At 37.9% G+C, this 12,137-nt stretch overlaps 1 protein-coding gene across 1 annotated transcript in view; it reads left to right on the forward strand.

Moving 5' to 3' along the window:
• The window catches only part of SLIT3 (slit guidance ligand 3), a gene marked incomplete at both ends in the record, with an annotated part of 466,941 nt that overhangs the window by 364,583 nt on the left and 90,221 nt on the right, over positions 1-12,137 (forward strand). Inside the window, 3 exons of the mRNA XM_079542234.1 lie at positions 529-603; positions 4,736-4,879; positions 8,053-8,196. Coding sequence (XP_079398360.1) covers positions 529-603; positions 4,736-4,879; positions 8,053-8,196 — 363 coding nt within the window. The remainder of the gene's footprint in view (positions 1-528; positions 604-4,735; positions 4,880-8,052; positions 8,197-12,137) is intronic.

A 12,137-nucleotide genomic window follows, 5' to 3' on the forward strand; every position in this document is an offset into this window, starting at 1 on the left:
CTGTTGTTCCGAAGCTAAGATAGAAGAATATAGGAAAGAGATGTCCAGAAACACAGAGAAGTCTCTGTGTAGAAAAACTGAACTCCATCAGAGAAAGGATTCGCATCCCAAGCCTGCCAGGATGGCAGCTTTTGCATTATTTTTGAAGATCAATGGAATTTTATGGGAAATAAATTGGTATCAAATTGCTTCTACTGAAGTGGACTAGATCTTCAACTGCACATCTCTATTATAGGATGAATGAGAGAGATTCAGACATGCAAACAAAGCCTTGTGATGGTGAAGGTTAATAATACCTTACTGTGTGCACTGAAAGAAGGCATTCTTACACTGTCCTTTGGCATCACACTCTTAAAGGCATCCTGAGCTTTTATATCTTTTTACGCTCTGGGAGTCTGAGACACATGGCAGATAGTATCTTATTTGCAAAGGTCATAATTCTCTCTTTGTGACAGTCCTGTATGTCACAGAGATATATCTAAAGAGATCTGTGAAGCATTAAATGTCTTTTTGTTCTTTTCCCTTCAGGCGTTTGAATGACAATGATATTTCTGTTCTGGAAGCTATTGGACTCTTCAAGAAACTGCCCAACCTCAGAAAAATGTAAGTTCAAGTTATTTGCTTGTTAGAATTTGCGTTGTCTTGAACTTCAAGGAAGGAGGAGGGATTGAAGTTTTTTGGTTTACTACTGTCATAGCAGAATTTGTTGGTTTTAATGTAAATTTAAGGAAACAGAATGAGTTAACTCTTAGATGGACAGGCCCAGTTAAACTATGGAGAGTAGTTTAGTAGTTGGTTTAATAAGCAGAAACTGAAGTTTCTTGAGGAGACAAAAGTCAGAATCAGCTGTTACCTGCTGTTTGTTCCCTAAGCATAAATTTTGCCATGGCAATTGAGGTTGCAGTCTCCTGTCACTTATTATATAGAAATAGATTTTATTTAGTGGAAATGAAATTATGGAATGTTGTGTGTGCTTATCACATGCCTCCTTTTTCAGTGATACCATCAATCTGCTCTTCTGCATGAGTGTATGAATGTCACTGAGTATATTTCTCTGTCTGTCTGTAGTAGTTAAGTCTTCCAGTGCCATCCTGTTCCAGAGAAGGACTCATTCTGTAAAAGCCAGCCAGACTTGTTACAAGCTGTAAAATATTCACTGCAAGCTTCATTTCTCCTCAAGAATGCAATAGCTTTGGGGTTCTCCTCCTAAACTATACTTTAAAACCCTATGCACACCAACAGCCTGTTATATTCTAGGGAAAACTCCTCTCAGAACAAGCCGTTAGTATGTTACAACAGAAAAATAAAAGAACCAAGCAGAGCTTTTGCAGTTGGGCTGCACTCTGGTGGTTGTGTTTGTGGTAATTTGGTGATGAACACCACAGTGAAATGTTAAAATTAACCTGGAAGGTATGGCAGGATGAATGGTTCTGTGAAGTCTGAGTAGCACCCAGCTTGTTCTGTGTTGAAGTAAGAAGATCAACAGAAATAATATTATTATAAACTTTAGCCATAAGCTGAGTGAAATCTACTGAAAAGTGAACTGTGTGAACAATCTCACCTTGAGAGCTTCCTAAATCTGTTCATTTCCTATTCATAGCAACACATAAAGGAAACCTTGGCTTTCTGAAATTTTCTTTTGACCTCTTCCCTAAAATAAATGTCTGGAAATCGGATTAAAATTTATCACTATGGTAAATCAGGGAGTCCCTAGGGAAATAACAGCCCTGTAGAATGACCAGGTTGACTACAGAATTGTAGAATGTAGAATGGCTGGAAGGTGTTGGAAGGGACCTTAAAGCGTTTCCAGTTCCAACCCCCTGCCATGGGCAGGGCCACCTCCCACCAGATCAGATCAATTCTCTCCCAGGTCTTGAGCACCTCCACAGATGGGGCATCCACAGTTCCTCTGCACAGCATGTTCCAGGGTCTCTGAGTAAGGAATTTCCCCTTAACATCTAATCTAAATCTCCCTTCTTTTCCCCCTTTGCCTTATCACTATCAGACTGTGTTCTTTGGATCCTGCCAGAGGCCATTGGTACCTTGGGAAATACTCAGGACTCCTTTTCCACTGTCTTTCAGTATTTCAAGAACAGGTCCTGAGAGAAGTGTAGCACTGTGAGACCATGGGGTTTTTCTATAATGGGGGTTTGCTGTAAAGCCTGTCAGAATTTTTCTCATAGAAAAAAAAAAGTTCCTTGTCAAGTGCTGCAGTCATCATCTAGGAAACATTATTTTAGTGCTGGGAAGGACAGACTGAAGCTCTCTTGAGTTGCAGAGCAGGCAAAAGTTCCATTGCTTTTATTTTTCAAGATTTGTATCAGCAGTTGATTATTTTTTCTGGTAATTCTAGACTGCAAAGTATGTAATTTCTCATGTCTGTTATTCTAGTGGGTAAGGCCGTAGGGATGATATATTGACTCAGAAGAGTAATTGCTGTCATCTACCAACTTTCTGTTGTGTTCTGATAAGTGAAACTTTAATTTGGGAAAACAAATAAAGAAATTTGTAATTGACAGTACTTCAAGTGGTATTGTAGGGCTCTATCTTCTTTACCCACTGTAAATCTTTTCTCTTGTAACTTTGTTTTACTATTTAATCTTGGATTTCCAAATCTCTTGCATGGGAAGAGTACATGTAACTGGGCTTTTCTGCAACTGCTAGCGTATTTTTGGATGATTTTATGTTGTTGAAATGAGGAGGCATTATTTACTTTAATGAATGAAGTTGCTTCTCTACAGAGGTCCCTTGCCAGCAAAGAAAATTGAGATGGTTTGGCTGGTGTAAAGGTGCCAGTATTTGCATTTTTTGCCTTGAGTTTATGATCATCCGTTAAAATTGCACCCATTTTTAGGAAACATGACTAAATATCTTTTAGATGGTAAAAAAATAACTAGTAAAACATTTAACTACAAATGTAGGTCAGTCTGCAGTCTGTGAGTTGAAAGTCAAAAGTCTTTTAAAAACTCATGCTCCTTTCCCACCACAAACATTTATTTAGTTATACATTTATTTTTGTACAAATGAGCATCATGGTGTGAACTGAACTATGAAAGGGATCATTGGGAGCAATTATTTATGTCAGTATTCAAAAGAGATGCTGAGCTATAAACGTTTCCATTATAGAAATAGCTGAGCCACTAAATTAAATGCATATGTCAGAATATCCATCCCTGACTTGTTTTTAACTCACATTAAGTCTTTGTGTAAGTGTTAGCACAAAGTACAAAACCTCTGGAAAGCAAAACCAGCATTTAAGTATTCTATACACTTCTATATCATTTTTTGCTGATTGCTGGCATGCTCCTTTCTGGTCACAGAATGCACAGAATGCACAGAGGTGATGGACCACATGCTGGGCCCAGTGTCTGACAGTATTTCAACAGACATAAACCAGCATACTCAAGTTTCCCACTTGAAACATATCTCCAAGACTCAACATTTTTTAATTAAGTGATGACTTCTGAAAAGAGCAAGACCCACGTTATTCGTGTCTGAGGCCAGGCTGTCCTGTTGCCATGTCTTCTGTCGACTTTTATCCCAACAAGATTGCCTGTTCTTCTGAGCATTGTAGCCCAGGTGCTAAGCTGATACTTTGTCATTTGTTTTATATCACCTGGAATTGGATTTTGAAACTATTACTCATGCTGTGTGTAGTGGGATCATTTCTGGAATAAGATATTGTTCAGTATTAGCAATAGTGTTGGAATTTGGCATCTTCTTGGGAACAAGAGTGTATTTTTTACTTTCTCTTTTTTATTGTAGACAGTGAAACAAAAATAGTGCTGCCTGTCAAAAGCCTAAACAAATAGGATTACTTACTACAGTCTGTACAGGACTTCATAAGGGCATGCTTGAAGGACTGAGGCCCAAGGTTTTCATGTGCTATGGCCTTTTACATAAGTGTTTTAAATAATTAAAAGCCATTTATTTTTATGCATCTCTAAGGGCATTTTATCATTCAGAAGCTCTCTATTCACTGGGTTTTTCGCAAACATGAAATATTCAGAAGATTCACTTTTCATTCCATCAGGACTTCATTTGACTTTCTAGACTGAAGTTCTCCAGTGTTGATCTACAACAAACATCTTGAGGCTGCAGAGGCAGAGTAAATATTTAGAAAACAATGTTGTGTATTGCAGTAGGTGTGAACTGAGAATTAAATGATACTCATTTCATTCTAAAAGATGGTATTAAATTTAAATGCCTAAGAGCTCATGAGTGCGCATGTTAAAATTTGTATCAGATGCATTCAGTCACACAGTTTTTTACATTTATACCAGTGGTCAGTTTAAAATAAAGACTGTGGTTTGCTAAATAAACATGTTTCAATATGATGATCCCTATTTCAGTGGTAATAATACTGTTTCTGCTGAGCACCCAGTCCCAAGCAGAATCTGTAAATTCAAGGATGTTAATCTGTGTTAAAAAACCCTGTTTATAGCAGGTCTGAGACACTTACCGTCAATGAGATGAGGTATTAGAGCTGGTAATTCCATGGATTTAAATACTCTTGATAATCTGATCTGTATTTTTTATAAGTGGAGTGAAGAGAGCTATTTGTAAGTACATTAAATACACTTCTGAGCTGCTCTATCCTCTCCTTGCTGACTGCATGCTTTACTAGATAACCACTGAAAAGCATATAACTGTCCTTCTCCTTTCCAGTGTGATGATACGTGTTTTGAATGAGACACTAATCCTTTTCTTTTTGTGACTGGTTGTCTCTTTCCAGAAATCTGAGCAATAATAAGATCAAGGAGATTCGAGAAGGCACGTTTGATGGAGCTTCAGGAGTTCAGGAGCTGATTCTGACAGAGAATCAACTGGAATCAGTGCATGGACGAATGTTTAGGGGCCTTACGGGGCTGAAGACATTGTGAGTGCAAACACCTGTCTTTCTCTTTTCCGCTGTATCTTGAGTGGAAACACTCAAATTCAGCAATGCTTGCTAAAATCTGTTACTAGAAAACAAGCTCGAACGCAGTGTCTTGTTTCAGTGTGATGAACCTGCAGTAAATAGCTGAGTAAAGTCCTGAGTAGGTGAGAGATTGATGTACTTTCTGTAGAAGAAAATGGATTTTCAAAAGTTTCAGGAGCAACTTGATGGAGAACCTGCCAAATTTAGGTGCTTTTAATCACTTAATACTTAAACTATTTCCTATAGAAACAAGGTGTGTGGGAATTACCTGCTTTGGCAGGGGGGTTGGACTCGATGATCTCTGGAGGTCCCTTCCAACCCCTACAATTCTGTGATTCTGTGAATGTATTTGTTAGCTATTAGTTCATCTACCCACAACCCCCTCCATCCAAATTGGAATTGTTGGTCTGTGTAAACCAAACCTCAGAGGAGAGGAAGAACCTAAGCGATTTTTAATATCCTATAAGCTAAATGAAATCAGCAGGAGCCAAAGAAAAAAGTCTTCAATTATTGCCACCACCAAAAGTTGGTGTAGCTAAGCAGTTTAAGGTGGTCCTAACCAAATTATTGCAGGTCCTGCTGGCAGAAGGTAGCTGCCCCGCTCACTTTGCACCAGGAATAGCTGGCCATGAGTGCACACGTGGCTTTGAGATGTCCAGATAGCCCCAGGTGCTATAAAACATACCTGCAGCTGTACTATTAACATGGTTGCGGTTGGGGACAGTGCATATGAGGCACAGAGCACAGATGCATAAGAAATCAGTTTGGTGTTACTTTTGCTCTTAGAACAACTTTGCAATTTACTTCTTATAAGTATTGCTTATACATAAACTCATAGTAAGTAGCATTCATTTACTTTCAAGTTAAAACATATATTGGAAGAAGGCTCAAAGACAGGATTTCAAGATGGCATCCTATCAACTCATTTTCCCTATCCTGAGAAGCAGTCAGGCCTCTGGTGACCACAGAGATTCATGCCAGACGATGAGTATGATCTGCATGTGAAAAATACCCACTTCTGCACAGTCTCCCTGCTGTGGAAAGAAATCACTTGATGAGGTGGCTGCTGTCATTATGAAGACTCTAGGAATCAAAATGAAATTTAAAATCTGCAATGTATTCATCATTAGCAGCACATGCATCTTATGTTGCACAATATCATCGCATGATTCCTTCAGTACAAGTATGAAAAAAATATCCAGGCTTCACTTGGAGGACTTTGGCCTGTAATGACAAATAGGGATCTTTTCTTCTGTTATTCCTTAACATTATTTTCCTGTGGTTACAGCCATCTGTTCTTTAATGTAAGCATTTTACTAAGGGAATTTAAAATATTGTTCATAGATATTAAATTAATTTTCGTAATGTAAAGCAGTCTGTAGCCATACTCCAAAAGAGTAGTCAGCATTTTTTAAATAAAAAGATACTTAATATTCAGGTCCTGCTGACCTGACCTACATTTCTCCCTAGCTGATAAAGCAGTCTAAATACACACAGCATGAAATGAGGATCTGTAAGTATAAGTTTTCATTCAGGAAGGGCACACAGTGCATGGTATACCATGGTATGAAAGCAAAGGTTTAAGCTTGAGGGACGTATATGTCTATCCATTGATTAACTTGTTCTGAACACTAAAGTTAAGACCTTTTATGAAGAGGCCATGCTGGACAGAGTTGTAGTCCAGTTCTTAAAAGACTTTTTCCTAAAATGTAACAGATCACCATGAAATATATATTGTAATCCAACCACCTTTCAGAACTACTTTCTGATACTTCACATACAGAATTGAAAAAATGTTTCCTACTGCTTCAATATATGAATTTCCTGAAGTGACCAAAGCCACTGAAGGTCTTATTTTTTGTGTTTACACTCACCTTTTGGAGCCTGTGACCTGGCTTTCAAGCAGCTTAGTACTCCATGTACAAGGTGTGAGTTCTGTGTCTGGGATTTTTCTGAAGGCTTCATTCCTGTTGCAGCACAGAAACTACTGAGATTGTGGTGGCTGTGATGAGTATTATATGCAGAGAAGAGTAATGCTAAAGCAGTGCAATATCCAGGTCTTACACACTGAGTGTTTGTGATTACACTGTGATTTCTTCTTTGCTATATTTAATCTCTCTTTGGTGTTTCTGAAAAGTCTACTGTTCTAACACCTAATGCCCAACTTGCAGGAGATTGCAGGCCAGACTTCTGACAGAGTCTGAATTTTCGTTGTTCACTGCAAGAATGTGATACCATAGAATGAACAGTCCTCAATTCAGAGCATCAGTCTACTGGAAGAGCAGCATGAGCTGCATGTATTCTGTATATTTCTGATTGTGTGCTTTAATTACTAAATAATTTTTCACCTAAGTAGAGATATTACAATGGTGATGTTTACAGATCCAGCTATTGAGTGGCATGAATTGTAACAAATACTCATAAGCCTTTTTTTGCTGTGGAGAGAAACAAGACACTACAGTCTTTCAAATTAATTAGAAATTATCGTGGAGTTCATTGTTACCATAACAACTCAGAGAAAGATATCTTCTGATACACAGCGTTGATTCATCTGGTACAAACACAGAGCAAAAAATAAAACAGTTATGGAATGGTTACTGTTATCTGTCCTGTCAGTGATACTAACAAGATTTCAGAGCTTGCTTTACATCTGGAAATGTTTCTTAAGCTATCCCTTCATTTCTGCTAAGGACTCTCTTTCCTTCCATGCTTTTGCATTGTGGATTACATCCACGATAGAAGCCATGCAGTTAGTGTTACTGTCACACATTTCTGACAGCCTTTCTCAATGCATCTCTGAAATACATCTTGCTCTCAGACACTTAGTAAACCAAGAGACTTGAGAGTATTTAATTCAAGTTTACCACTAGTGATAATGTTAATTCCAAACTAATTTCACATGTCAATTTTCCATTAGTTTCCAATGTTATGTAGAGGAAATGCATTTTAAATTCAGGAGACAACGTTTACATGAGTTTAGCCCTCCTCTGGCTGTTTAGTCCTACAGCAGTCAATAAAAATGGAGCCTAGCGATTGCCAAACCATCTGTTGATGCCCTAGAAACAGAACATCCTAGCTTGAAACTGTACCCACTCCCAGTATTTCTTAAGTTCTTTCTTAAATCTTTTCAGGATGCTGAGGAGCAACTCTATCAGCTGCATAAACAATGACACCTTTGCTGGACTGAGCTCGGTGAGGCTTCTTTCTCTGTACGACAATCACATCAGCACCATCACACCTGGAGCCTTCAGCACATTAGTGTCTTTGTCTACAATGTAAGTTATCTTAAAATGTGAACGTTCTGGTGTTTTTGTTCCATACTTTCTTTACAAGGAGACAGCATTTGAGTTTCAAAATCAAAAGTCTTATTCCTATTTGGAAAACCTCATTTAAAGAAAGAAAACCCTATCCTGAAATCACAGGTTTGAAACCATCGGGTTATCATTCATAAAACCATCAGAACTGTTGCCAATTTGATGTTGCCAATTTCAGGCAGAATGACTGCATGTTTTGCCATGTTAGTGCAGTGCACCGGAGGGTTCATGTAAAGCAGCTTCTTCAGATTCAGAGCTGTGTAGCTTATCTTACACTTGAGCTCCCCAAAGCTTCATTAGTTTCAGTGGAGTAATTTTGTAACGGCAGCCTTCTTGGATTTCAGTCGAATAAGGTAAATATCAGAAGAAAACAAGTAGCTAATGCGTAGATTTTCAAAAGAGCCTAATAAGACAAAATACTCCAGCCCTGCTGAATGTGAATTTGAAATTTCTAATCTAAGCTTTTCTGGTAATTGTCTTATATTTCTCAGTACTTCTTTGAAGCAGTTCCATTGCTGTTAAAATATTCTTCTGTACTTCTTACAATGTGTCCATTTTAATAAAGTACAGATTGATAAATATGGAGAAAAAGTCTGCTCTTTGTTTCCAGCTGTGAATGTGGACCCTGATGTTGCTGTAAGTGGAAGTTGTCTGATTAATTCACTTCACACTGCCCTGAAAATAGACCCTAATTGTCCAATAAAAACAAACTATTGGAGCTATTGCATTTCAGGTTTTGAACCTAGATTTTGTTTTCATTTATTTTTTGTAGCCCCAAAAGCCCCCTTGAAGCTGGAGGACAAAGAAATAAAGACAACCAGATTATTTTTATTGACTGTTTTCAAGTCACGGGTCAAATCTAGTGGTAGTTACTGAAAGCTTGTTCTCTCAGTGCTGCAAGCAGTGCCTGCCTGCTTATTGCACGATTGCCTCTGTGTTTCCTTCATAGCTGTAACTCTGAATCAGTCTGTAAAGTCACTGCCTTGTTTGCACAGATGTGTCTTTGCCATATTTTGTTAGAAGATGCCCAGTTTCCTTTTTTCAGCTGCAGATGACGAATGTTAGAATTTATACCAAGAGAAGCTAAAGCTGCTCGTAATAAGACTGCATTGCTTTGGCCCTGGCTGAGTATCGTTGGTCATGGCAAGTTTCTACTGGTGTCTTGAAGAAAAGTTTTGTTCATTTTTACATTCTGTACATTTTTAGGTGATCCACGAACAGTACAGGCAGGAGGAGGTTTGCTTTTGACTTCTTGTGACACTGGGACATAACAGGGCATAATGATCTTTCACAAATAAATCCAAAATGCAAATGTGTTCATTTCCTAGAAGCACTCTATTGTAGGTAGTTATTTGAGATGACAACACTGTTGAAGATGTATACTATGACTGCTTTCCCCATTCAGCCCACACTTGCAAGTTAATTAGGATTTGCAATGACTCAACTCTGTATCTGCCAGTGGGAGCCAGAACCTACAAAATTTAACGTTTCTTTCCTTTTTTATCTTGGTGTATTTACAGCTCTTAAAAAAATATTGCTCCTTTTATTATTGCTTATTGTAGCAGCCTCACTGATACTATCAAAACATGGACAGCTCTGAAAATAATGTGCTAATGGTTTTCAGTAGTGGAAAAACATCGATTTTTTCCTCAGTAAATTACTGAGGAAAAAAATAGCAGTTCTTATTGTTACTAGTCAAAATATGTATTTAGCATCCTAATTGGAAGTGCACCTGCACTTTTGTATACGTGGTATTTGGTCATGTCTTTCAGTCCTTATAGTGTCAATTGGGCATGTTTGTAAGCAGAACTGCCTCTTCATGACTTAAGCATGCAACTGTTCTCTCATAAACTTTACTTGAATCCCAAGATGTATTCAGCCTAATTTCAACAATATCCAGACGCGTTTCAGCATGTTTTTCTAACAAGTCACCAGAATTGATGTAAAGGGTTAATATTCTATCCTTTGCAGTTTTTAACAGAGACGCTTGTAGTAGGATATGAATATTTCATTTCTCAAGACTTCTATTCACCCTTGATTTTGAAAATATGTTTGTGTCCTTGAGGAAGCACTTATGAATTTAATGTTAGTAAGACATCTTTGCTAAAAGCGTGATTGCTTTGCTTCTGTTACAGTAGTTAAATATTGCATGTGGGAACTCTGATTACTAATTATGAATTTTTAAAACAATTTTCCCAATGTTTGTGATAAGTTCACTTGAACAGCCAGATTCCAAGATAAAATTATGAAAAGAATTGGCTGTCCTAGACTTTCAGTTGCTTTTCAAGTCACGTAGGGGATCTCTTGTCCAATGTGACACTTCAGAGATCCTTAATCTCACAGTTTTGCCTTGGAAAGAGTATATATGTGCTCACGTCACCTTTATATTAAACAAAGAAGAAAGAGGCTGGTCTTCAGTTGGACAGAGGGTGAAAATCGAGTGCCACTAAAGTGGCAGTAGAACACGTGTGATTGTGACAAGATAAATCTTTAACATTTTTCCCTGTATTTATTTAACTTTCAGAACAACAGATTTATTTCTCCACTCATTTAATATGTTGCTTGGTTGCTAGGAAAAGTATAATCCAAATGTAAGCCAAGGATTTAATATTTTTAGTGATATGTTAACCTGTGTTTGCCAAGAAAAAAGGTGAGGGTTTGTGGATAGTTGCTGCTGCTCAGCTAATGGGCAGTAATACATGAAGTTAAAGAAACCTTTATAAAATGGGCATAATTACTATTCTGATGGGAGTGATCTGTAGGCTGACCATATGAATGTTTCTGCAAGTTTTTCCTTACTTTCTGAGCTGCATGTTTTCCAGTAACCTGATTATATATACCTGCTGCTTGTTTCCAATTGTGGGTGACTTCATTGTAAGGATTTGTGTCATGGAAGTTGTCCTGTGAATATGATCTCACTCATTTCCATCAGTGAAAGAAATGATGTTTGAAGCAATGGTTCACTTAGCTTTGGAGGTCTAAACTCTTGGTTTAAACACCCTTCATGCCAAAGTATGTCCGTATGGAAAGTACATGAGGTGCCCTGCATATGGACCCAATATGGATTAAAAAAAAAAACAAAAGGGAGAATAATTCAGAAAGAAAGAAACCAAAATTAGATGGATGCTTTTATTTCTGCATGTTCCAACTGAAAGCTTCTTCATAACCTCTTTATTTTTTCATCTTTATACAGTAAATTAGCCTTGCCACCAAATCCTAGTCAGTATGTAGTAGGTTGAGCATTCTTATTATCAAGCATTCAACTGAGTACTGTAGTCCCTGTTTCTCCTCTACAACACGTACAACAGTCTCTGCTGGCTCCCCATGTAATTACAGATGCAGAGCTCCTGGCTGCTGCAGTGATTGTAGTGTGCAGTGACTGGAGTGTGCTTTTCTGACACGGAGGGCAGCTGTAACTCACGTTTTGCTGATGTCATGTTGACCTAGGACCTACATCATTTAGGAATTTGTTTGGATTTGTTTTCTTGTTGCTGCACCTTAGCTGTGCCAGATGTTTTCACCTTCAGCACTACTGAATTCCAAAGGATTTGCTTGGTTGAAAACCTAATGTGATCTTGGCTACACATTTAGGTTTCCAAAAGTATGTTGCAAGTGAAGATTTCCAAGACCTTCAGCTACTGCACCTGTATTTGAAGTGTGTGTTTCTTTAGGAAACATTTTTTGTTTTAAGATACGATGTGCTATAGAGGAATTTCATGATAATCTATTGTTCTGTTCTGTTGAAATGAGAAGCCTTGGACATACGTATGATGTGAGAATTCCCTCAGCATTAGTTTGGACACTGCATTTTCCATACGTGAGGCTCTGACTGTTCATTTTTCTTCAATATGGAGTCCTAAACTCAGGCTATTGATTCTCTCTGTATTTGCGCAGAAAAAGAG

Source organism: Tetrao urogallus, assembly GCF_951394365.1.
Source record: "Tetrao urogallus genome assembly, chromosome: 14".
NCBI lineage: Eukaryota > Metazoa > Chordata > Aves > Galliformes > Phasianidae > Tetrao > Tetrao urogallus.